The 27,929-nt window shown below is 35.8% G+C and overlaps 2 protein-coding genes across 3 annotated transcripts in view; one reads left to right on the top strand and one right to left on the bottom strand.

The window, feature by feature from the left end:
- FAR2 (fatty acyl-CoA reductase 2) overlaps positions 1–1,976 on the top strand; it is a 151,888-nt gene extending 149,912 nt beyond the window's left edge. Inside the window, exon 12 of the mRNA XM_080662856.1 lies at positions 364–1,976. Within this exon, the coding sequence (XP_080518982.1) occupies positions 364–526 (163 nt within the window). The 3' untranslated portion in view covers positions 527–1,976. The remainder of the gene's footprint in view (positions 1–363) is intronic.
- A 2,921-nt stretch (positions 1,977–4,897) lies between these two features.
- Positions 4,898–27,929, bottom strand: part of ERGIC2 (ERGIC and golgi 2) — a 43,075-nt gene continuing 20,043 nt past the window's right edge. For both annotated transcript variants that reach the window (XM_080662854.1, XM_080662855.1), the window contains 10 exons: positions 26,902–26,972; positions 25,214–25,254; positions 23,693–23,791; positions 21,742–21,837; positions 18,173–18,228; positions 17,217–17,315; positions 10,756–10,853; positions 7,377–7,539; positions 6,272–6,354; positions 4,898–6,107 (listed from right to left, as the gene is read on the bottom strand). In XM_080662854.1, the coding sequence (XP_080518980.1) occupies positions 6,045–6,107; positions 6,272–6,354; positions 7,377–7,539; positions 10,756–10,853; positions 17,217–17,315; positions 18,173–18,228; positions 21,742–21,837; positions 23,693–23,791; positions 25,214–25,254; positions 26,902–26,972 (869 nt within the window). In that variant the 3' untranslated portion in view covers positions 4,898–6,044. The remainder of the gene's footprint in view (positions 6,108–6,271; positions 6,355–7,376; positions 7,540–10,755; positions 10,854–17,216; positions 17,316–18,172; positions 18,229–21,741; positions 21,838–23,692; positions 23,792–25,213; positions 25,255–26,901; positions 26,973–27,929) is intronic.

Here is a 27,929-nt window from a genome sequence, read left to right as displayed (position 1 = left end):
AGAGGTTAGAGGTTGAGAACTGTAGGATTTACCCTCTAGTGAACAGGAACCAGTAAAGATTTGTGATATGGTAATAGGATCAACGTACCTTTAAGAAAGACTGTTAGTCACGTTTGCAAGATAGGTTACAGTAGAGAGAAGTATGATAAATAGAAACTAGTCAAGGTAATGTTATGGAATTCTGATTATTGAGAAAGAATGTTGTGGAAATAGAAGATGAAACTCAAAGGCTTATCAGGTCAAACCTGTAAGCATTTAATAATTATTTGCTTGTGATAGCCCAAAAGAAACACAGTTATATTTCAGATAATAGTTGGGTATTTGGCACTGTTTTAACTTTGACTATATATGTCTATTCCCCAGGCTGCGGAATATTCACTACCTCTTTAATACTGCCCTCTTCCTCATTGCCTGGCGCCTTCTTATGGCAAGATCTCAGATGGCTCGGAATGTCTGGTTCTTCATCGTGAGCTTCTGTTATAAGTTTCTCTCCTACTTTAGGGCACCCAGCACACTCAAGGTCTAAGAACATTTGGCAGTCTTCATTTATCTGGTACCTCTCAGATATCTCTAAAACAGCAAACTGTGGTCCTCAAGATTAGGAAGTGGCAAAGACTATGGCCAACCACATCACCTGTCAAATGTCCTGTCATGTATTTGCCCCTATTTCCTATTTCTATATCTCTATTTTTTTTAATGCGAGAGAAGGAAGTCATAGCCAAGCCTATAATCAAACATATTTTAGGAAAAAATAATTTCCAGATTGCTTTCTAACACTCTATGTCCTTGAATATAAAACACCAAAGTACAACCCTCTTTCCATATTTAGCGTTCTTCTCATTGAGAGGACTAACTGCAACTCAAAACACAGAAGAACACCCAGAAGTGGAAATATGCTAAAGAAAGGCAGTTCTAGCCTTGAAACCAGTCTGGGGTACCCAGTATAAAGGTTTAAAATCAATCTAAGTGAAAGAATGGTTTCAACATCCTCACAGATGCTGTAACCTTATATTTAAGCTTATTTTACTCAGGCCTCAATAGGAGTGACTAAATGGCGAGGAAGCTCCTAGGTTGGAATCATACAAAAACCCATTCTCTTGATCTTTGCATTGAGGAAAAACAAAATTTTAAACACAAATTTAAATGCTAGTCTTAGTCTTTTTCTATAAAGTGGGGAAGATGACTCTAGTGAGCACCAGAATTTGCTGGTGTCTCGATCATTCCAATTGCACATCGCTAATTGTACAGTGTACAGCAGAAAAAGACAGACTTCATTAATTGACTACATTTAGAGAATAGGTGTTTTGTTTAAAAATATTTTATGTAAAATAAAAATGAATTACTAAAAACTATTTATTCCTAAATTTCTATATAACTATTACCATAACTTTCATCTTATTTGAGAGATCAGTGCATACTGGATTGCAGTTATTGCATGCTAAAAACATGGGTTATTATTTAAGTCTAATATTTGGGGCCCAATTAAAAATAATCAAAACTACTAGACAATTACATGAACATAGAATGTTAACATGTTTATGCTCACTAGCTGGAATAATTGGTACTCAAAATGGCACATTGAAGTAATTGAGGGCAGCTTCTAGGATTACTTGAGATTTTTCTGAATCCATAAAAGGCATTTTGGGATAACTCTTCTGGACAATGTCCTCCCCAATCTCATTTAAGTTCTGGGAATTAATTACTTTCCAGGGCACACAGCCCAGCTCTGAAAAAAACACCTGGTGATCTTTAGCTTAAGATGTCTATACAATATTTTTGAGTTACACTGATAAGTACAGATACAGTAAAAATGAAATATATATAATTCAATGAGACTGGATAAAACATAATAGTTCTAAGAATTTACTATCTTTTGATTATTGTGTTTCACTAATTCAATAAATTCCACTGATCAAATATTCATTTTGACTTTTGATTACATGGAAATTTGAATTAAAAATGTTTTTCTCTTTTTCAGTATTGTGTCTTTAACTGCTGACTACTGCAGATCTCCCTCCCTGAGAAAAAATGTAATCATCCAAAGAACCTACCAGATGAATACAAATTAACATATAAGTACATAATGCTCCACTTTTTCTGACCATTAATAGGGTAGCATTTGCATGCTGCATTGTTTTCTACCTGTCGCATTAGAGACATGACAGTCCTCTTGTAAGCAGTGAAAGCAGATGGGTATCTGTATGAAAGAAGTGATTTTAAACCAAGACTAACAATTATTTGAGTGCCTAATATATACAGTGCAATGAGAAAAAACCCTCCTACTTTTGGGGGGAAGGGGATGGTAAATAGAAAGAAAAGGCATTTATATTTGAAAAGTTTTGATAACCCCTATATTCTGTACTCACTAAATACCCGATACAGTAATAAATACTACTGAGTTGAAGACAGTCACCACCTAAGGCAATTAATATTAGAGAAAGTTAGGGCAGATGGACACAGAACTCAGAAAAAACATTTCTCATAATTTTATACTAACCTAACATCATCATCTCCACTTATCACTTTAAATAACTGATTTAGAATCTCAAGGTAAATAGACTGACCCGAGGGACTAAAACCCAAATAATGTGTTATCTCACAATAAACTTAATAGTTAATATAGGTCAGCCTAAAATTTCCAAAAACATCAATAATCTGCAAAGTTCACAGGAGTCACATGCAAATTTTCCAGTGGCTATTTTTCTAGAACTGCAAGTCTAATGTTCTAGAAACATAAGCAACTACCTATACTAAAACGTAATGGTTGCTCCATACGCCCACACAGAAGTATGGAAAAATGCTCAGTGCTAGATTACTTTACGTATATATATATATGTGTATATATACATATATACACATATATATATATATATGCGCGCGCGCACACACACACACACACACACACACACATATATATATATATATATTTAAATTAACAAAATAAAACTAACAGTTGCTGGTACTTTAATTACTAACTTCAAACATGAAAACAGAATGTATGTAATATAACCCTCCCCTTACACCATTAAAAAATTAAGACATCTTAGTCAGTCCTTTATGAATTAAGTTTGTACTAAAGATTGTAAATTTTGTTTGCATTCATAATTTTTTTTAAAATTCAGTGCTTTGTATCATAAAATGCATGAGAAAAGTATGATATTAATCATCTGAGTTGAAAAATAGAATTTTGTAATTCTGAGTTAAGCTTTTCCAAGAGGTAGTCTGAAGTGTACAAATACTGTAGCAGAGAATTATTCACCTAAATATTTCATCTCTTATAGGCCAAGGTATGCAAATAATTAAAAAAAAATTTCATATAATTCGAGGTCTCAACTTCAAAATATTTAGGCTGAAATATATGTGTAAATATTATGAACAGCCTAATAAAAAGGATTAAGTTAATAAAGTTAGGTACCCTACTGAAGGCATCCCCAGGCATAAGCCGAATAGGTCACTACAGTGTTCTCTGCAATTGAAAAGCAACACTTGGTGAGATCAGAACACCTAATAAATCTTAATATACAGGTATACTTCATCATCCATCATCCAAAGGGCTGATCAGAATCTTATGTTTTGATTGCCAAAAAATCTGATCTTGCTATTCAAGGAATTTAAGGAAATCTTTAATTTTTAAAATGAAAATCAATGCAAAGCAAGATTTTGCTTTGAAGAAATTCCTTTCATAGTTTTAATGGGACAAATTAATTCCATTAACATTTCAATATAGTTCATAGCGGCACAATTTACAATAGTTAAGATCAGGAAACAGCCCAAGTGCCCATCAGTAGATGAGTGGATAAAAAAAATGTGGTACATTTATAACATGAAATACTATGCAGCAGTAAAAAGGAAGGATCACTTACCCTTTGAGACAGCATGGAGGGACATGGAGAGTATTATGCTAAGCACAATAAGCCAGTCAGAGAAAGACAGTATCACATGTATGTGGAATCTAATGAACAAAATAAACGGATGAACAAATAGATCCAGGGACATAGAAGCATAGAACAGACTGCAGAACCTCCAAGGGAAGGCAGGGGAAGGTGGGTGGTTGGGAAGTGATCAACCAAAAACTTGTATGCATATATAGATGTATAACCCATGGTCACAGACAATAGGGTGGTGAAGGCCTGGGGCAGGGGGTGGAGGGGGGGAAGCAGGCTAGAAGGGGTTATTGGGGGGGTAAGGGAACATATGTAATACTTTCAACAATAACGATTTAAAAATTTTAAGAGATATTTAACTGTTATAATCCTACAAGAAAGAAAATTCTAAATGGTTATTGTCTTTCCTCCCATTAAAAAACAAAACCCCTGAAATTTGATGGAATTCTCTGACAAGCAGACTCACAGAACCAACAGTCTAATAAAAATAAAAATTCTAATTCTCTCGTTAAAATTCCTTTTGATAATTGCTCTATTAGTTTCTAGTCTTTCGTTGGAAATATTTGAAGAAATAAAAATCATATTATTTGGAATTTTTTGGATTCAAATGTTTCAAAGCCTGTTATGTCACCTGTATTAATCCGTTAACTTTGTGGATCTTAATGATAAACTGTATTTTAAACATTGATGCTTGTTATTTTCTGCAAAATACCATTCAAAATAAGTTTCACTGCAAAGTTTTATCAGTATTTCTCCTCTCCATTACATTACTGTCCAAACGTGTTTTCAAGAAACCATTTTACTTAAAAAAAAAAAATCCATTTGAAAAACTACAACTTGTGACAGCCTATCCTCTAAAAACCATGATTTTAAATCTAGCTTTTTAGCCTTGGCCTTGGTACTTACCTGGAATTTTTGTTGCCCTATTTCCCTAAGTGCTTTACACCATGGGGATTGGTTAATGATTCTTCTACTAACATTAAATATTACAAAAGGAAACTGATGTTGGCACACATATTCCAAATAAGTTTTTAATGGTACCTGAATGATATCTCCCTCATTATTTTTAAATTTTTATAGTCTGAAAATTTTAAATCAAGTCTTAAATAGTAAGAAAGCCAGAACAACATAATCTAATACAGAATCAACCACATTCAGGACATTCTGAATGCAAATACCTCTTTCATCCAGTTTGATAGTTTAACGGAAATCATTTAATATAACCTCTCAGATATGACATTATCTTGTTTTACTTAAATAGCTGCCTCACACTTTTATTTTATTTAGTTACCCTGTCGCCTACTCACCACAGCACGTATAAAATATTCTACTTTTCTTAATATTTTACAAACTGATAATTTTCATTATCAGTAGTGTATCTTTTTATTACGCACCCCCTGTTCCCACAGTATACCAACACAATATGATCAGATTAGAAAATTTAGCATCTTTTAAAAACATGTGCTTTTTTCCCCCCTGTATTAAGTGCCCACCATACAATTTGTGAATGATTCCTGTTACATGTTATAGCACCTATGTACCTGCCCCTGTAAGAATTCACCTTGGTCTTTCATGACCCTGCCTTGAACAGTTAAAAAAGTCAATAGCCAGAGGTTAAAGAAAAGCAGTTACCTTCAAAAGACCAAACTATTGGATAAATGGTCTTGTCATTATGGCTTAACATTAATATGGCTATGGCATGTGAACCCATCCCTGTTTATCTTTATTAACAAGGTGACCTGATCACAACTTTTTAAAGTTTAGACTAGTTTTCCATATTTTATTCTGATATCATACTTTAAAAACAAAAGGACGCAGACATTAGCACTATTAATGCCTTTTTCTTTAGATGTGGTTTGACCTCTTTCCTTCAGGCTCTTCAAGGTCCGATTTCAACACTGCCCATTTGCTATGAAAATATCAGAAGGGGTCATCTTCGAAGCAATATTCCAGTTGGACTTATTCACTGATTAGCTGCATAATTTCTTCTAAGACATTTGTAACAGACACAACATATATAGGATTTCAGTTTTTTTCTAGGTATGATTCCTGCTTTTCATTCTTTTTTTTTTTTCCTTTTGAATATATTGCACAATATTTTATTATTAAAAAAGGTTTGATGTCTCAGGCAAAAAGTTTTTCTCCTTCACCGAGGAGGTGCTAATGTGTACTATTTTCTAAAAGAGGTAAGTGGTTGTCTGTGTGGCCATCCTCAAAGGGAACCTAGGGAGAAAAAGACCAGAGCATCAGTTTTACTCATTACACTAGTTCCTCTAAACACAAGGCTTTACTGGGGACAATTTTTTTTCTGGGCACCAAGATACTGTTTAGATTTAACAATGGTATTACGAGTTAGAGATCAGTACCATTTATACTCTACTACTTACAGAATTGACGGGTTTATAGGATCCAAGTCTGAAACGACAGCAAATGATTTCAACTATAAATTTTCCAATTCCATGTAACATGCCTGTAATAAAAAAATGTTTTAATTAAATTATGCTATAATGTAATTATTTCCTAAATAATATAAAACTAAACTATAATGGTATAGATTAAGGAAGGAAAGAAAGTAGTTAGCTTTACTCCCACAGTTAAAAGTAATGAGAGTTAAATTTTAAAACAAATGAATTTATTTTCAAAATCACAAGATCCAATGATTCATGAACTTGACAAAGCAATCTTTTCAAGAGTGCTTAATACATCTTCCACCCACATAATTTTAAAAAATATATACCAGCACCACAAATTTAAATGCATTTAAATGAAACAATGACAAAGACTTTTATAAGAAAAGCTAGTCATTCATCTAAAAAATAGAATTCAAAGTATATAAACTACTCAGTCCATGTAATACTCAATAGGGGTTGGGATAAAGAAGGAACTATTTCCTTTCTCTATGTATAGTACTTAACTCTTACAATTCTGCAAGTAATTATCATCTTTGAGAGAACCCCATAATATCAGGGGAAAAAAGGTCAAAATCATAAAAACACTGACTGAACTATCACATAGTTCAAAGTACCATAAGATATTATTTTACGTATCATACAATTAAAAATACTTTAAACCAAATAGAAAATTTACATTCAAGTGTCTACTATTTCTAGGCATTTTCTCATCTAATTCTACAACACACTTGCAAGTTAGGCACCATTATTCCCTTTTTTATAGATGAGAAAACAAATTTCAGAAAAGGTAAATATTAATTTTATACAAAGCTATCACTATGTAAATGGGAAAACTTGGATTCACTTCCAGGATCTGTCTAGCTCACTAAGTAATCTCCCTTAAATCACTGAATGCAGTGAATTTAGGTATGCTTAATCCATTAATTTTGGAGATTTGGAATTAAGTCTTAAAAGAAAAAGTTCTTTAAATATCAAAACATGAAAAAGTGTGTAAATTTTTTGCCCCTTTTAAGTACAAACATCCTAATTTCAGTGTCAGCATCAGTTTTAGAAATTAGACAAAAAAGGAATGAATCTTAACCTGTTGTTGAAAAGATTCCTCCAATGATACCACAGAGTCTTACAAAAAACTGCCAGAATGGCATATGTTCTTCAGTAACTGTCACCATAAGAGAACTGAGATCATATTTCATAAATATCCCAGAGAATCCATGGCTGCCTGCAGCATGGTTAATGACACGTTCCTAAAGGAAGGCAAAGGAAGGGGAGAGATAGGAGGAGGAGGAGGAAAACAGAATTTACATCAGCTGGTTACTTACATACAGTCAATATGAAGCCCTACACCCCTACTGTAGGAGAGGGACATCCAAATCTATGCATGAATTACCCCACTAGTCTAAGATCTTAAGAGACAATCAAATTGTTCTGTATTCTTTGTGTGATTAGCTTTAGAAGCAATCAAAAGAAGAGAATTATTCTTTCTGATTTTCTCTAAAAGGTCACTTAACATACAAATTTACTGTTGAGCTCAAGAGCTTATAACAAACTATATGGGATATTCTTCATTGACCAAATCAATGAAAACTAAATTCTTATTTTGACATATTTTTTACATCTATTTGCTAAGAATTTACAAAATAATCATTTACTTCCTATTATTTAATTGATCAGATTTCAATACAAACAATTTCACTCTCTGCTGTTCACTTTAAATGACATAAGATATAGTACAGGAAAAAAAACAGTGCATTAATTTTAAAGATATCAATATTTGGTTTAAACTGGTTCAGTGTTTAAAAATTTCTTTTCTTGAAAGAAATGAAACTAAAATTATAAACCTACCACACAGCACACTAAGAAAATATTCTATTTCATTCCATTATGTTTACACTTCAAAATCAAGTTTGCAAACTTTCTAAAACATTTCTTATAGCTCAAAACAACTATGCTATCACAGTACTTTTTTATGACTTTTATGTCAGGCCCTACCTATTTTGACTAAGCTACAACTAAACTGCAAGCTTTAGAATAACAAGGTAAGTTAAAACAATTTTATGTGGACATTACAAAAGCCCTTCCCCTATTAACACAATAGAGCCTTGTAAAGCCATTGTTAAACTTTCCAATAAAGTGACTTCACCTTAAAGCCCTGGTAAGTTCAGCCATGCCAAAATATACTCTCACCACCTCTATGGACGAAAGATATTTCAGGGATTGATCAGACTGCCCTTGGAACAAAAGACTAATAATGATCCCCTTTGGGTTGCAGGACCAATAAAGGCCAGTCCTCCCCATTTCTGTCCTCCTCATCCTCCACTTGACCAACTCCTTTTGTGTTTTTGTTTAAGTGAAACACAACTGTTTTTAGTCACTTTATTGGCACAAACATACTCTGCAATGGTCAAATGCTCTGGGATTCTATTTTTTATTTTAATTCTTTTATTTAAAATAGAGGCCTGGTGCATGAAATTTTGTGCACTGGGGGAGGGTCCCTCAGCCCGGCCTGTGCCCACTCGCAGTCCAGGACTCCTTGGGGGAAATCCGTTTGCTGGCTTAAGCGGGCCTAAGCCAGCAGGCAGACATCCCTTTCGCAGTCTGGGATATCTCGCTCCTTACCGCCCGCCTGTAGCAGAGGTGGGAGAGGCTCCTGCCACTGCCGCTGCGCTCACCAACCGTGAGCCCAGCTTCTGGCTGAGCGACACTCCCCCTGTGGGAGCACAGTGACCACCAGGGGGCAGCTCCTGCATTGAGTGTCTGCCCCCTGGTGGTCAGTGCACGTCATAGAGACCAGTCGTTCTGCCGTTTGGTCGATTTGCATATTAGGGTTTTATTATATAGGATACAACATGGACATAATATCATATTGGTATACAGTTATCTTTTTCCTCTCTCTTTTTTTAAAGTTGCATGTTCCTCAATTGTGGATGTACCGCTTGAGTTGTTTCTAGTATTCTACAAATAACACAAAGAATACCCTCATACACACATCATTGTGATATTTTTTCTACTTTTATCCTTGTATTCAACTTCTAGAACTGGGATTACTGAGTCATTTTATAGATACTGCCAGATTCCCTTCCTTAGAGACTATGCTGTTTTGCATTACCATAGCAATGGTGTGTGCCTGATTTCCCCAAAGCCTGGCCACTGTGTAGACTGACATCAGGTGGTGCCAATTTTAGTGAGAAATGGTATCTCCCCACCCATACAGAAATGCAGAAAAGCACAATATACAGGCAGTCCTTGGGTTACATTGGACTCGACTTACATCATTTTGTGATTACGTCACCATCTCCCATTTACAGTATTTATATAAAAAAAAAAGTTCTGTCATTTTGACATATGTACATATGTGCTTCATGTTTTTTATTATTTATTTACCACAAGTAAAGTTCAGGAATTGTTATCTTTCTTTTAAATTTTTTTTACTGTTTCACTTCATTACTGCTGTGTATGTGCTCCATGTGAGTGACGTAGGTGCTTATGTAGGTGGGTTCCGACTTACGGCGAAAATCGAGTTACATCACACCAGAGGAACGGATCTCCGATGTAACCCGAGGACTCTCTATATACTTGTGTACACTTTACCTAGTTTCTCTTTCTGTATACACACCCCCCCCCACAACACACACACACAAAGAGTTATTATACCAGTACATACTTGATTCCTCCCCTGAGTCATGTGAAAAGTTTTAAACACATGACACTTCACCCCTAAAATCTTTAGTATTTAATCTAAGAAAAAGGAAAATTCTACAAGTTTAAGGACAAAGCCATCACAAAGTATAAGACTATTAAAAGAAAACTCCATCTCAAGAAAAGCCTTAGAAATCTTCTGAATACTAGTATTTGAATATTTACCATTCTTAAACACAATAAGAAAACATGACCCCAGAATAGATGAGAAATATTAAACTGTACAATTCCAGCACTGTGATCCTCACTGTCTTATTTATTTATAAAGCCAATGCACCCTAAGGTTGCAGAACATTTGTCTTCTTAAGTAGACAAAGCACAAGTTAGGAAGGCAAACCCTCAAAATCTGTTATCTGAGCCACAGTAAGAATGCATGACCAAGGTTAGATATATTAATTAAAAAAGAAGTAACACAGAAATCAGAGAATCTGCCAGCAAATAAGAAAACTGTTTATACCAATACATGAAAAAACATTACAAAATCAAGATATTAAGACTAAAATAATTAATGCCATTGATTTAATAACTTCGAGTTAATTAAATACAAAACCTTCCAGATTTAAAACAAACAAACTACTTCTTTTCTTTCACTAGAACATATTAACACCCGTTTCTGCTATTTTATTGTCTTAAAATATTAATGCACTTCAAATTTTCAACAAATTTACAAGGGGGAGGGCACCAATTGAAACTACAACCTTATTTTGTAGCAGGAGGAATATAAAATGCTAAAAATATCATTTTATTAATTGGATTAAACTTACCCTTTCTGTCACAGAAAACTGATGGGTGTCTGCTGAAATTTTGTATGTATGCAGTTTTGTTGGCACAACTGTAATAAAATATTGGAACATCTGGTTGTCTAGAATAAAAACAAATCGTGTTTTTTTCCATCAATCCAGTAGCAACAAAACTACTGCCAAACATATCCTCCTTCTATTAAATACACTAATCAGAAATTTAATGCTACTTGTGACTTAATGCCTAGCAAAAAATAATTTTAAAAGACTAAATGAAATCAATAAATACTTGATAAAATAATTTCTCAGTAATCAGATTTCAAATAGTTACATACACATCTTTTATAAGACATTTAAAAGGATGAACTAGTCACTTAGATATCTTTGTAATCATTACCATCCTTATATGAAATATGAAAAATAAAAGTAGCATTCCTTTACAGTACAGAAACTAGTAAGAATAAAGTTACAATACTATAACCATCACAAGACATATTTTCAGTTTCTACTAATATCTTAAGATATGTAAGTAAACCAACATTGAATTAGCCACCCTTTGGTTAAATGTAAGGAAATTGATACCACAGCAGAAACTAAGTAAAGGAACTATTCAATTATGGCTTGGGGTTATTGTGTAATCAAAAGAATCATATTTATATAGTCACTAGAGGCCCAGTGCACGAATTCATGCACGGGTGGGGTCCCTCGTCCTGGCTGGCTATTAGGGCCGCAGGAGATTGGCCAGCCAGGGGGAGGAGCTGCGGGAGGTTGGCTGTGGGAGCACACTGACCACAGGGGGCAGCTCCTGGGCTGAGCATCTGCCCCTGGTGGTCAGTGTGCATCATAGTGACCAGTCGTTAGGTCACTTAGGCTTTTATATATATAGACTAGGGGCACAGTGCACAACATTCGTGCACTGGGGGTAGGGAGGTCCCTCAGCCCAACCTGCCCCCTCTCACATACTGGGAGCCCTCAGGGGATGTCCTACTGACAGCTTAGGCACGCTCCCTGTAGGGAGCGTGCCTAAGCCACAGTCCGGCCTCCCTTTGTGGGAGGCGACCGGGCTGATCACGGGAAGGCACCACCCCATCACCCCGCTGCTGCAGCCACTGCCAGTCACCACAGCCACCAAGGTGTTTTCATCAACACAGACTCCAGTCCCTTCACCATGAAAAAATGACAACTTTCTTCAGGCATTTTCAAGATGTGTCTTTCATAGGATATGACATTCCTTTCTTTCTTTTTTTTTTTTATCCTCACCTGAGGGTATGTTTCCACTGACTTTTAGAGAATGCGGAAGAGAAAGGGAAAGACAGAGAGAAACATCAAAGTGAGAGGAACACTTTGATTGGTTGCCTCCTGCATGAGCCCTGACCTGGGCCCCGGACAGGGAGGAGCCTGCAACCTAGGTACATGCCCTTGATCAGAATTGAACCCAGACCCTGCAGTCGGCAGGCCGAGGCATTATCCACTGAGCCAAACCGGCTAGGGCAGGATATGACATTTCTTAGCCCTCCAGCAGCAGACCTTTGTTTTTTTTTTCTCCAGAAGTGTGGTGGAAAAACCCTAGATCACCTTTTTGGATTTTTATTACCCAAGTTACTAAGAATATTACCAGTAGCATACAGGAAGCTTAGCCAGTGAAGCAGTCAGAAAAGGTGTTTCCTCTGTAGTTCACACCAATCGCCGGCTGGGCCCTGCTCAGGCCTAAAGCCTCTGGCCAAAGCTTTAGGCCTAGGCAGAGGACCCCCAGCTCCCTCTGATCACCAGCTCCACCCCTGCCCAGGCCTAAAGCCTCGGGGCCTGAGCAGGTGCCCCCCAGCTCCCTCCGATAGCCGGCTCCACCCCTGCCCAGGCCTAAAGCCTCAGGCCCTGGGCAGGGGACCCCCAGCTCCCTCCAATCACTGGCTCCAACCCTGCTCAGGCCGAAAGCCTCTGGCCGAAGCTTTAGGCCTGGGCAGAGGACCCCCAGCTCCCTCCGATCGCTGACTCCGACCCTGCCCAGGCCGAAAGCCTCTGGGCAGGGGACCCCCAGCTCCCTCCGATCGCGGGCTCCGCCCCTGCCCAGGCCTGCTGAGGCTTTGGGCCTGGGCAGGGGGCCCCCAGCTCCCTCTGATAGCTGGCTCTGCCCCTGCCCCCTCGGCTCTGATCGCAGGCTTGGCCCTGCCCAGGAGCCCCCTGGCTCAGTCCCTTCCCAGGCTGCTCAGGGCCCACACAGGGCCTACCTCAGAGTGACCTGGGTGCCAGGATGTTCCCGGGACCCAGGCGCTGGGCACCTATATATGCAAATTAAACGCCATCTTTGTTGGGTTAATTTGCATACTCACTCTGATTGTCTATGGGTGTAGCGGAGGTATGGTCAATTTACATGTTTGTCTATTATTAGGTAAGATTAGGAATGTCTAGGTTTAATACAAGTCATTAAATACCATTATATTACTAATTATTAATTCTAAACAATTAACAGTTCACATAGTACAAAACATTAATTCTCTAGGTCTATCCTATATAATAAAGCGTAATATGCTAATTAGACCAGACAGCCGAATGACCTTTCAGACATCCTTCCGGATGAAGCCAGAGCTGCGAGGGAAGCCTGGGTCCCTGCCGGCGGCCATAGGGAAGCCAGCCCGGGTCCCGTTGCCTGCCAGAGGGAAACCTGGGTCCTGATTGCCAGAGGGAAGCTGGTGCCAGCAGCCAGGGGAAGGAAGGCCTACTCTTGCACGAATTTCATGCATAAGGCTTCTAGTATTCTATAAAATTCATGGATTAGTTTGCCTATTCTAGAATTTCATACAAATGGAAGTATACAGTATATACTTTTGTGTGTCTAGTTTTCTTTGCTCAGCATAAATGAATTTTTATTTCTACCAACCCAATGTCTGTCTCTTATCTCAGTCTAATTCTGAATAGGGGAGGGAAGGGTGAAACTTTAGATAGGAGGGAGAGAGGTATGTATAATGGTTGCTTCACACACTAGCATTAAACTAGTTTCTAACATAATAAATCAAAGCTTGTTTCAACGTCACCACATATTTCTCTTACTACTTGTACCACACTAACTTTAAAAAAGTTTTTTTTACCAGTTCTCCCATTATTAATTTCAACATAATATCCTAAATATTATCATAGACAATAATAGGGTGAAAGGGTATCAACTTTGTCTACCACCAGTAGATAGCATATCAACTGTGGGTGGTCTTCAGTTTAATCTTTTAGCTTGTTCTTTGATGTAAGGTGAGTTGCTCATTCTGTGCTTAGATTTAGGTGTTTTACAAATAAACTCTATCATGTCACAGAGAGCAAGCTGAAAGTTATAGGAGAAAAAGGTGTTTAGGCATTAAGTATTTATGACAAAAGTTGAAACTGAGAGTGGTGAGGCAATAACCAATTACCTCACTCACATATGGGTGAGATAATTAGACTTGGTGGTAAAAATGAAGGACAAAGGGAATCTCTCCACAAGCTGGAGTGAAGTCTCAATGCAATAAATAACAAACCATGGTCAAAGAAATATGACAGGAAAAACTGTAATCCTTTTAACCTGTGGCCAGACAAATACTGAAGATCTATTTGTCTAATGTTAATTCAAGAAAGGGCTACAGGTTTGTTAAATAACTTAATTGCCAGTCTGGGGGTTGGGAGGCAGGTGGGGTGCAGTTAAATGAAATGTTGCTGCAAGCTACAAATTGTTCCAAAGGTTTTAGATATATTCAAATCTGCATAGTTTTAAAGGTGTATCTGTTAAGTAATCCCCTCAAAATTTCAGGAGAACATTAAGGAGGAGGTGGTTACTTGAACATAATAGATTTCTAATGCTAACTTTTTATCCTTTTTGGAAAAAGAGGCCCAACAGAACATATGTTAGGAGAAGAGTATATCTGCTTTAAAGCTTTGAATAACTTACTGACACTCATCTAGTGGCATTTTATAACATAACTCTAAATACCTACTAGTCTTTTGAATTTAGGAACAAGTAGACTTAAAAAAAGCCTTCTGAAAATTAATGTTTATATTTAGAACCACTTCTGTACAGAAATTGTTCATTTTAGCATCATGAAACACAGTATTAACCAACTTGTTTTCAAATGAACATTTCTAAAATAATAATTAATGCATTTTGGTATATAATGAACATATACTTAGATTAAAAATTAGATTATAAGAGTTTATAATTTCTACTCACACATTTACAAATTCAGTACACTTAAGGATCCTTAAGTGAAAACATTCTCATAGAAACATAAAATACTTCTGAAGTCAGTATTTTAAGTAAAACATCTTTAATGTATCTGATTATAACACTACACTAAGAGTAATATACTAAAAAGAATATTAATAAAGCTCTTTGAATTAATAACATGAAATCCTTAATTTCAGTTTTGCAAATATTTGAATTCCTGCTAGTATAGGAAGCTTTAGATGTCCTGAAAAGGTCCTAAAAGTGGGACATGTCATACAATATGACTATTTAAGAAGAGGAAAGGGAACCAAAACCATCAGGAAGCTCAAGAAATTACTTGCTACAAAATTTAAAAACGTAACTAGAGGCCCAGTGCACGAAATTCATGCATGGGGGGGGAGGTGTCCCTCAACCCGGTCTGCACCCTCTCTTAATCTGGGACCCCTCGGGGGATGTCTGACTGCCTCTCACAATCCAGGACCACTGGCTCCTAACCACTTGCCTACCTGCCTGCCAGCCTGATAGCCCTCTAACTGCTCCCCTTCCAGCCTGATCACCCCCAACTGCCCTCCCCTGCTGTCCAGATCGCCCCCAAATGCCCTCCCCTGCTGGCCTGATTGCCCACAACTGCCCTCCCCTGCCAGCCTGATTGCCCACAACTGCCCTCCCATGCCACGACCCACCTCTTCCTCCAAGACCTGCCTCCTCCATGCGAGGCGGCAGAGACGCCGGGACCGGCCTCCTTCATGCCGCGCAGAGATTTAGAACCCCCAGGCCTCACCATGCAGAGTGGCCGCCAGGCCCCGCCTCCCCTGTGCGCGCAGCCATTTTATGATGACGTCGCGCAAGGGTGTGATGCCATCTAGGCTTTTATTATATAGTATAATAATAATAATAATAATCCACCCATATTTAAATAAACTTAAATTTTAAGTGGAATAGAAGGTTAAAACAGTAACAAAAGGTACCTGTGCTATAATGTACAACAAGCATGTCAAACTCATGGCCCGCATGTGGCCCAGCCAATATAACGGTATATAAGAAATATTTTAATAAAAATTTCGTAACGTAATTTTTTCAAGAACCTGTTATACATAATTATTAATAATGAACTATAATATTCGCTAATGACTGATCACTATAAACATGTTGCATTCATTTCCTTTACATGCCTTACGTGTAGGCACACCATTTCTCTCCACTAATACTAGCAGCGAATATTTTAGCAGCTGACTGCCATATCATTAGTCTTGAACTAATTTGTTTGGTGTGCGCACAGGAAATATTTCGCTTTCGGAGAGCAAGAAAAATAGGCTTATTTGTGTTACACTTATTAATTTATGCAGTTATTCAGTGTCTGGTAAATTAATGTTCAAGAAAAAATATTTTTATTAAAATGGTCTATTATTTCATGTTAACGATTATTTCAGCCCTTTGTATTCAGCATGTCTCTATTGAAATAAACCTACATTTCTATGAAAATTGAAGCTTTTGTTTTTGCAGCCCACATAAACTTAAATCTTATTTATTTGGCCCATGTTAGCCTTTCAATTTGACATGCTTGATGTACAACTTCTATCTGTGTTGATAACCAAACCATTATAGAATAACTGTAGGTTTCTGATGCCTGCAAAATTCTGCAGAGAGGTTTCCATAGTGGTAAATATGCATTTTAGAACTATGAACCTATACCCGTGGTCGGCAAACTGTGGCTCGCGAGCCACATGCGGCTCTATGGCCCCTTGAGTGTGGCTCTTCCACAAAATACCACGGCCTGGGCCAATCTATTTTGAAGTGGTGTTAGAAGAAGTTTAATTTTAAAAAATTTGGCTCTCAAAAGAAATTTCAATCGTTGTACTGTTGATATTTGGCTCTGTTGACTAATGAGTTTGCCAACCACTGACCTATACCAAGAAGAAAATTCTTCTTAGAATGTTGAAACTTCCTTTTGTTCTCATTCTTTCTTTAGTGAATATGGGAAAGCAGTTATGCCCTATTAACACATTTATCTTTCATACATTTAGAGAGTTTTTAAGTTCTACTCCTCTAGCCCACATTAAATTCTAATTTTTTACTCTGCTCTATGGCTCATTTTTTTAACATTTTAAATATTATTCACTGGTAGGACAAAGTCTTTCCAGACACATCTCCACTTAAAGGTTATCAACCACTTAAACTACTTAAAAGATTTATCTGCTTATCTGTTACAAGTGGGTTAAGAGTATTATTAAAAATGTATTAATACTAAAGTTATAAAAAATTGCCTACATGCAAATTCCAACAATAAGTATTAAGTACTTACAATCTATAGCAATTTTTTCAGTTCCATCTAAAGGATTAATAATTCCTGGAACAAGCTCTCCAAATGACAAATGATCTATTCTGTGAGAAAAGTTGTATGCTGAGGCAAAAAATAAAACCAATTAAGTGGAGAATTATTATTATTTAAAACACATATTACAGATGGCTTCACATTGTTATCTACTTTCACATGAAAACATCTAAAATCTGCAGGTGTAATAAAATAGTATTTAAAACCACGTTAACTTTGAGAAAAACGCATATAAATATCTGGGAATTAAATGCATAAAGGTAAGTAAATTCTGATAAAATGCTGTATCTCAAATTTCATGATTATATATAAATCAATGTCTGAGAAATAATATTACATCTAAGCCTGATAACCCCAAAATAAGTCTTTTCTGGTCTAATCACCATCTAGTAATAGGATTATGTTGTTGAAACCACTGGGATGTCGTCCATGAATCCAAATAATTAACTGATCTGGTATATTTTTAATGCCCTGCTATATAGGACCAAACAGATTTTATGGACTTTATTACTTTAGTTCTCTAAAGCAGACATTAAAAACTAAGTTTCATGACAATCATTACAAGGAACTAACTTGAATATTGTGTATGCCCATACTATTAAAATAAACTTGAAATTATGTTTCCTTCATTATCCATAGAAATTAGCAGAAATGTGCACAAAGTAATACAAAGCACACTAGGCTGTCCTCCCTAACCTGGGCAACTTCTGAGCCATGACTAAACAGAAGACAGGAGCTTAAGGACAGGAGAATATGGATTAGAGTCGATAAATTTAATCATTTATTTTCTCCTATGGATATCTGTTTTCAAAACAGTCCACTTTCAAAGCCCTATCTTGCACCTGCAATAAAATAAAAAAATAATCAAACAAAACACTTTTCTTTCAAGGACCTCTTCATGGAAAAATATTTCAGAAACTGCTTACAGTCATGGTTGACAAGTGCTGCCAAATGTGCATGACCTCGGGGATGTGGAATTGCCCTGAAAGGAGGAAAAAAGATTAAAGAAACTAAAGTAATTAGTTAAATATATAACTAAATTAAAATCTGAAGAGGGATCTTATCTTTTCTAAGTTATATAATTTTCTTAACATAAAATAAGAAGATACTTGGCCTATGATTTGTTAGTCTACTCATCTCAACAATTTAATAAATTGGGGGTTGGCAAACTTTTTCTGTAAAGATCCAGATAGTAAATATTTTAAGCTTTGTGGACCAAGATACAAAATTGAAGATATTATGTAGTAAGGCACATAAATAAACTTTCAACTTCAAATGAGCATGGCTAATGTTTTAGAGAAAAACTTTATTTTTGGATACTGAAATTTGAATTTCATATATTTTTCATGTCCTATGATATATTACTCCATGTAAATTTCAGTGAAGCAAAGGTTATTGAAAATCAGAGGGTACTGGGGGGAGGCATTTTCAGTTGTCTTGGTCACTGGGGAGCTCTATTGGCATTTAGTGGACAGAGGCCAAGGAAGCAAGGCATCCTGCAAGGCAATGACAGTCTCACACAAAATAAAATTGTCCCACATCATGCAAAACTGTCCCACATCTTGCGTGACACTCTTAAAAGGTATTTACATAGGTGAAAAACCTATGTATAATGACCTGAGTCTAGAACTTAACTCCATTTATCTAAAAAAAGTACTTTGTTATAGTTTCAATATACACTAAATTTCCCAGGAAACAGAGGAAATGTTATTTTTGTTTTGTTCACAGTATTACAAAAGTTGTTCACTATTTCAGAGTATCAATTCAACAATAGAAATAGCACTCATGATATTTGAGTGGCCAACACATCTGTTTCAGTCTGCATTTGCAGCTGTTGTAATGAGACATGTAAGTGGCAAGCATCTGCCTACTTCACTGCCTTATCTAATGTAGTCATGCTCAACAATCTGCATATTGAAATAAATAGTTCTCCTTTATAATACAGTTGAAAATGATACTGTGCCTGAGAGGTAATGTGAGATCTTAAAAAAAAAAAAAAATCAATATTGAATTTGACAAACCTATTACCAAAAAATTAGGAGTGGTTTATAGGATACTTCAGAGATGATAAGCTACATCATTTTCAATTTGGCCTCTCCTATTGCTGGAATGAGTTATCATATGAAGAGATAGGTGAAATTGGGAATGAAGGCTATAATTATGGATGCTCATACAGTATTTGTTAACAGAGTTTTGACCTTTCACAGTTAGCTTTGGAGTAGGATACTGTTTGTTAGGTTTGAAGTAGGATATTGTTTGTTTCCAAAAATATAATAAAACTTTCTCTATTTCTCTGAGCCAACTAGTATTTGCCTGTATGATACCAAGAAATTCTAAGATTCCCAGCTATAGGTTGGGAATGGAGAGAATGAGTGGTGGCAACAGTAACAAAACAACAACAACAAAAAAATGGCCTGGCCTGTGTGGCTCAGTAGTTGGGTGTCAACCTGTGAACCAGGAGGTCACAGTTCAATTGCAGGTCAGGGCATATGCCTGGGCTGTGCTCGATTCCCAGTAGGGGGCGTGCAGGAGGCAGCTAATCAATAATTCTCTTTCATCATCGATGTTTCTATCTCTCTTCTCCCTTACTCTATGAAATCAATAACATATTTTTTTTTTAATATATTTTTATTGATTTTTTACAGAGAGGAAGGAAGTGGGATAGATAGTCAGAAACATCGATGAGAGAGAAACATCGATCAGTTGCCTCTTGCACACCTCCCACTGGGGATGTGCCCGCAACCAAGTTACATGCCCTTGACCGGAATCGAACCTGGGACCTTTCAGTCCGCAGGCTGATGCTCTATCCACTGAGCCAAACCGGTTTTGGCTCAATAACATATTTTTTAAAAAAAGAATGTTAAAAAGAATTGGACAACAAAGACAAAGAAATGTTTGATCTGATCACTATAAATACTGAAATAATTTGGCATAAAATTCTTATGCTGTCTCTAAATATATATACAATCTTCAGCCACTTTCTTTCCTGCTTTGTAACCTTTCCCTGAGCGTAGATGTCTTTCTCTCCTTTATATATAAAATTGCTAATCATTCACTAGTTTGAACAGTTATGGTTATCCTCAATAAAGCCTCTGCTGACAAGCAGAGTAGGTCAGGTATCTTGTTATATAGTTTCGCATCAACCATACTTCTCCTTTCTAGGTTCAATGCAACTATAATTATATACTTACTAGAGGCCCAGTGCATGAAATTCGTGCACTGGGGGGGGGGGGGGGGTGTCCCTCAGCCCAACCTGCACCCTCTCCAATCTGGGACCCCTTGAGGGATGTCCAACCACCCGTTTAGGCCTGGAGGGATCGGGCCTAATCAGGCAAATGGACATCCCTCTCACAATCCAGGACTGCTGGCTCCCAACCGCTCACCTGCCTCTGCCTGATTGCCCCTAACCATTCCACTGCCAGCCTGATGGACGCCTAACTGATCCCTGGCCGGCCCGATTGTCCCTAACTGCCCTCCCCTGCTGGCCTGGTCACCCCTAACAGCCCTCCCCTGCAGGCCTGGTCCCCCCAACTGCCCTCCCCTGCAGGCCTGGATCCCCCCCAACTGCCCTCCCTTGCTGGCCTGGTCTCCCCCAACTGCCCACAACTGCCCTCCCTTGTGGTGGCCATCTTGTGTCTACATGGGGGCAGCCATCTTTGGCCACATGGGCGTGGCCATCTTGTGTCTTGGAGTGACAGTCAATTTGCATAATACTCTTTTATTAGATAGGATTAGTTCAATTAACTGTTTCAAGTTTGGATTCTCTCAGACTGTCAGTACCAAAAGGACAAAAACTCCCTTTATTCACTGTTTCATTCTTAGTATCTAGCATGTTACTTTGCATATAACAAGTACTCAAAAAATGTCTTTTACAATAAAGAATTGTTCAGTTCTGCAACTCAAGACAAATAGAGGAAGGAAGGGAGAGAGAATCAGAGAATCCATTCAGAAATTTACCAAGTATTCATTGCATAACTGTTTTGTGCAGGGTGCTGCTTATGAAGGCTGATGATCTAATATTTTTTCCTTAACTGTTATCTAATTTAACTTTTTCCCAGACACTAGTAATTTCTAACTATATCAAAATACCTGTCTCAAATTAGTTAGGATTTACATTTTGGTGACAATCACCAAAGAGAAAAACAACACCACCATCCAACAAAATGAGCAAATTAATGAAATGTCTAGGTAAGAACTTCCAGGCTACTAAAACTTGGTAAGTAGGTTTTAATTCATACTGTACCTACAGCTCATTTACTTTAACATATAAAATATAACATGACTGTTTAACTTTATTTTGAAGTAGTATTAAAGTTAGTAGTCTTCCCTATCCTGAAATTAAAGCCCGGACAAATCTCAAGACATCAAAAATACAGATACAAAACATTTTAAGCTGTCTTTTAGTAGTTAATATATATTGTTATTTTAGCAAAGAATTTACTTTTAACAAACTGACAACTTGTCTAAGTATTTTCAGTAGGTGAAAAGAACATACTTGCCCACAGTTATGTGAAAATTCCCCGCTACTTTATTGACATATAGATGACCATGAATTCTGCAAGCATCGGGAGGCTGTGATAAATCATCTTCCCTATTATAACAAGATATGCTAGGATTATTTACAGCACATACAATATTGTCACCAGTATTGATCTGTAAGGATCAATTTTCAGGTAATGTTCTAAATGTCAAAAGTGGAAAAGCAGTTTTTTGAGGTCTGTACATTTATAAAAAAGCATTTATCTCTGAAATAGAAAAAAATTACATAATTATTATTTACATATTACATTTACACAAATCTAAAATTCCATGGTTCTAAAAAATCTAACCAAAGGAGTAAGTCCCATGATAGAAGAAAGATTAAAAGTAAAGAATCAGTCCAACAAAGACATACTTTCATCATCTGTTTTTGGTACTTAAGAGGATAGGGGAGGATGGGACTATAAATGAGGTAAGAGGGAAAGGCATGCCATCTAAGTTCAAATAGACAATGACATTTTCTTTCTAAGCAAATGTAAAACCTTTTCAATAGTTTTAGACTTAAATGATCATTTCATGATTATAACATTTCCAACTATCAGTTATTCTAATCTATAAAAAAAAGTAAGTAAAAAAACCTCACAAAATTCCTAATCAAAATTCATACATCCTCATAATATGAAATCCTCATAATATGAAATGCAGTTAATTTGTTCTTAAAACATAACAATGTTAAATAGAGGTATACCATGCACACATAAAAGAGAAAAATTAAATAAAATGAAATATAGTGAACACTTAAACAACACAAGTGTTAGGAGTACTGAAATTCACATATAACTTTTGATTCCACCAAAACTTAACACAGTTTTCCTTAGTATCTGTAGGGGATTGGTTCTAGGACTCGAGGGTACCAAAATTCGGGAATGCTCAAGTACCCTGTATAAAATGGCATAGCATACAGTTGGCCCTCCACACCTGTGGAGTTCCAACCACGGATGGAAAACAGTATAGGTTATTGAAATAAATCTGTGTATAAGTGGACCTGAGCAGTTCAAACCAATGTAGTTCAAGGACCAACTATATTTGTGATAATCCTGATCAGTATCACAGACTATAACTTTAAGAGTAAAAGGACATCTTAATCATACAGAACGATTACATTTTCTCTGAGAAATATGAGATCCAGAGAACTAAATCAATGCTAAAATGATGTCAAAGTAAGTACATTAATAAATAGTTGCACATTTAAAATATACACCTCACCTTAGTGGGAGTGCTGTTGAACTATTAAAAGCATCAACAAAATGAAGACAATCCACTGAATGGAAGAACATATTCACCAATACATCTGATAAGGGCTTAATATCCAAAATTTATAAGGAACTTATACAACTCAACCACAAAAAACACAATCCAATTGAGAAATGGGCAAAGAACCTGAATAGACACTTCTCCAAAGAGGACAGACGTACAGATGACCAATAGACATATGAAAGGATGCTCAATGTCACTAATCATCAGTGAGATGCAAATTAACTACAATGAGGTACTGCCTCACACCAGAATGGCTATCACCAATAAATCAACTAACAAGTGCTGGTGAGGATGTAAAGAAAAAGAAACCCTAGTGCACTGTTGGTGGGAATGCAAATTGGTGCAGGTACTGTGGAAAGCAGTATGGAGTTACCTCAAAAATTAAAAATGGAACTGCCTTATGACCTAACAATTCCACTGCTGGAAATATATCTAAAAAAAGACCAAAACATTAATTCAAAAGAATATATGCACCCCTATATAATGCAGCATTATTTACAATAGGCAACATTTGGAAGCAGCCCAAATACCTATCAGTAGATGAGTGGATAAAAAAGCTGTCTTACTTCTACCCAATTATTCAGCCGTAAAAAAAAGAAATCTGACCTTTTGTAACATCATGGGGTGGACCTGGAGAGTATACAACTCACCTTGATGGAAGGGGAATTGGACTTTTAATAGCACTTTTAAATAGCACATCTTGAAGTGAATGTTCTTCTTGTAGTCTACTCTGAATCAGCTGCAGCATCCTAAATATAACACAAACAATAGCTTATAAATACAGTAAGGTACACAAAGGAAGCCAACCCTTTTTAAATAATCATAATAATTAGATGACTTAGCTAAGCCATACATTTATTATTACAGGACTTTATTCTAATATAAAGTATCAAGTTTTCTTTGGTCATTTTCCTTGAAAGCAGGAAGAGTGAGGTAGGGTGGCTATAGGTCTAATAACTGGGCTCCCAAATAAAACTGTCTGATTTCATCAATAATGGATGTGCAGTCTGAGTCACCAATAAGTAGCTTTTGCTCATCTGAATATCTAAATTTATGCATGCATGCAATAATTATAAAATTCTTACTTTTTGTCATTAAATAAAAGTGTTGTAAATACAAAAGGAATTAAACAAATAAGAGGCCACACAATAGATCTGATATACTAGTATCTCCTTTTTGGAAGAAACCTGAGCTTTATTCTATTCTAAGACCATTCTAAGCAAAGTAATATATTCTACCTGTGATTTTTACGAAGAATATCAACATATAAGGCAGAGGATTATAAAAAACAAAGTTACATTCGAGAACCCATGAGCAGATTTTCTTTTTAAATATACGTAGCCACAAAGAATTGGTTGAAGATTTTTTTGAACAAAATTTGTATGTTCACAATAACTTATGAAATTATTCCAAACAACAAAACCAAAAATAAAAGTGTTCCTCTAATATTTCTACCTTTGGGCCATATTATCTCCTATCATTTTCAGCAATAACTTTGTATCTTCAAAGTTATTTTACCTTCTTTAATTTTCACTGAGCATTGTTTCAATATTAGAATCTTGCAAGTAATCTATCCATCAATAATGATCCAATTAGGTATAGTTTATTCATAAAATGGACTGCTACATGTACTTAAAGGGGAAGTTGTACAAAATACCACGTTAGATAAAAAAAAAAAAAGCAAGTTATTGAACAGACATGGAATGATCCCATTTGTATTAGAAAAACATAACATAAATATGCAAACATATAAAACATTATATATGAACAGAAAATTTCTAGAAGGCTACACAAGAAATCTGGTTATTACCGCTAGTCATTAGTACTAGGTTTATAGAATGCTGAGGAGGCTTTAACTTTTACTTTGTATCCTTTCTATCCAAACTGAATGTTAATGATCAAATATTGCTTTTACAATTTTTTAAATAGTTAATAAAATTTTAAATGAAACCTAATGTGTATTATGATCCAAAGTACATTAGAAATAGGATTAACATGACTTTCTTAAGATCTGGTAAAATTTTTGAAAGTGTAAAGATTACATTATATAATATATTCTGCTAATATTTCATCCAGAGAAATGCCTAGACAAATATACCAATCTATGAAGTCACAATAAACAAAATGGGATCTAGATTTCTTTGGAGCACAATACTTAGTTTACTTATTACCTCTGCCACTCTTTTTGCTGTGGAGAAAGATCAAACATTACCTAAAATAAAGAAAAACATAATTACCAACATTGTTGATTTATCTTGGCTTTTATATAATAATTTTTTAAATGTTCTTTGAACAAGAAACAAATTTATGGTGTTGTAAAAAACAAGTATTCATGTTTATATTGAATCTTCTATAAGTCAACCTAAAAAATTTAAATTATTTTCATTTAAAAATAGTATAAATGTTATTAATCATTTAAATAATGCCAGCCTAAATTTTATTAAAAAGGAAAAAAGAAAAAAATATATACAGCTTAAGTGTAATATTCAAGCTTCCAAAGCCCATATTCTTGCTGGGATAATACCATGATGAGATCAACATTATTTTTAAATGAGCTAAAAAAGAGCACTGTAATTCTTAAATATGTTAATCATTAAAGAATAATTCAAGAAATTTTATTCAGGCATTACCTTCATCAATTCAAAATCAGACTTGGTTACTTTTATAATTAGAGTGAAATATGCAAGCTTCTCATGGTTTGAGACAATATCCACAATTTAATTTTGCAACAAAAAGTCCACTTTTGATTTTCATAAAGGTAATTCATAATAAAGCATATTAATCCTACTTTTTATTAACATTATTAGTTATCCCTTCATAATCGGGCCCTAACCTACTACTCTCTCTTTACAAATACTTGCTTTTTAATAAAAGTGGAACAATCCCTCATTCTATCAAACAGTTCTGCCTCTGTGCCTTTGGTTATTTAATCATACCAACCTGGAACATCCTTCTCCTGTAATTTTGACCCTTATGTCTTTCTAAACTCTATAAATCATATACGCCAAGTTAAATTGTCCCATCTTTCTGATTTCAATAAATGTATTCTGATTTCTCCTCCTGCTGAACTTGTCTGCAGCATGATTCCCAACTCTTTTCACACCACTGCACACAAGGATAATGCTAATATCTGAAAATCACCATGCAACTTCTCCCCAGTTACCTTGTGAATAAAACGATTGGAAGTAGGGACAGAAAAAAAATGGCGTAATCTGCACAAAATCTTAAAGGTAGAAAATATAATCACTAAATTTTAAAACATAATGAGGGCACTGAAAAGAAGATTGGTCCTTTTGGATCAAGATAATCTCCCAGAACTCAGAGGCAAAGTTCAAAATATATATTTAATGTGAGAATAAAGATTCTGAGAACCACTCCACAAAATTCAACATTATATGATCATTTGAAACAGAGGTGAAAGCACTACTCTGAATATATTAAAGCAAACAAGAAAAAACACTTAAAAATTAAGATCACCAAGGACCAAAAACAAAACAAAAACTAAAGGAGATACACCCTTGGATATAAATAATAAATATTTGATTTCAAAAGTAAAGAAAAAAAAAGCGCATACAAACTCTAAGAAATGAGAAAAGAGAAAGGAAAACTATTAGAAAGCATTAACAAAAATATAAAATAAGAATATTTATAAAACAGACATTAAAGGCTTATTAAAAATGCTAATAATGGTTATCTCAAGATTTTAGTATTAGATAAAATTTTCCCCCCTAAATTTTTACAAAGAATATGGATTACTTAAACTAGCTGAAACAAAACCAAATAGAAAATATCAAAACTATTTTTTAAGGAGCAATTTCTCAAAGCATATTTTATTAAAAAACATATGAATCAAACTTACTGGTTCATAAACTAGACCATCTGCAGATGCAACCATTGTTTCTGCTAAATCCAATACATCTGCTCCAATATCTGCATTTTAAAAAAATTAAAAGTTTTACATTCTATGCCAGGAGTCAAACTCTATCTGATATAAAGTAACAAATTAAGATGACTAACAGAAAACTCACTTTCCTATACAGCTTAAAGTTAAAACAGTACTATTATATAGATTTGACAGAAATTCATAAAAAATAATGCTTTTTCTACTTTTTACACAGTAAAAAAATGACAGCATTTCATGGTAAAACATAAACTTGATTGAAGAGCTTTGTAAAAACTGGAACCTAATCACAAGTACTAAATGGCTGCTACACAAACTATTAATTACAAGGATTATTGTTAGAGATTAAAATAAATCTTAAGGCAAAGCTACTAATGACATTTTAATATCAATAGAAAGTTTATTTTGAAAAGGCCAAAATTCTAATGATGTTCAAATACCTAAAATAAGGTAAAATAATATATTCAGCATTAACACTAGCAAATAAGTTGGATACAAAGTATTTCTCTTAAAACCACTAATGTAAGGAAAAATAGATGGAAAAGAAATTTAAGACTGTTCTAAGATAATATCTCCCCAAAATTAATTTCCTTAATTGCGTAATACTATTTAACACTTTAAAAATTTTATCTGAGGACAGTTCTGAGGGAGGGAATAATGGCGGCGGAATAGACAAACGTGTTCAGAGCCTTGTCCCGGAGCAGAAAGAAAGAACAGCTGAGGGTCGCACTAGGAGCGTTTGTTGGCAAGTTGGGAGACAGCTGAACTCCAGAAGAAGGTGGGAGACTGCTAGACGGGTTCCCCTGACCGGGCAGCCAACTGCAGCTGGGTCACCTCCCGGAGCTGCGGGCTTGGACGCGGAGTCTGCGCCATCTTGAACCGGAAAGTGGAGCTTATCAGAAGCCTAAGAATCCACAACTGCGGCACCCACGGAACAGCTGCGAGCCCCAGAACAACGCTCCCCAACTGGTGCAAGCACACGGGTT

The sequence above is a fragment of the Plecotus auritus genome (genome assembly GCF_963455305.1).
Source record: "Plecotus auritus genome assembly, chromosome: 3".
Classification (NCBI taxonomy): Eukaryota; Metazoa; Chordata; class Mammalia; order Chiroptera; family Vespertilionidae; genus Plecotus; species Plecotus auritus.
The sequence above is the reverse complement of the archived record's forward strand: the minus strand, read 5'-3'. Positions and strand labels throughout refer to the sequence as shown.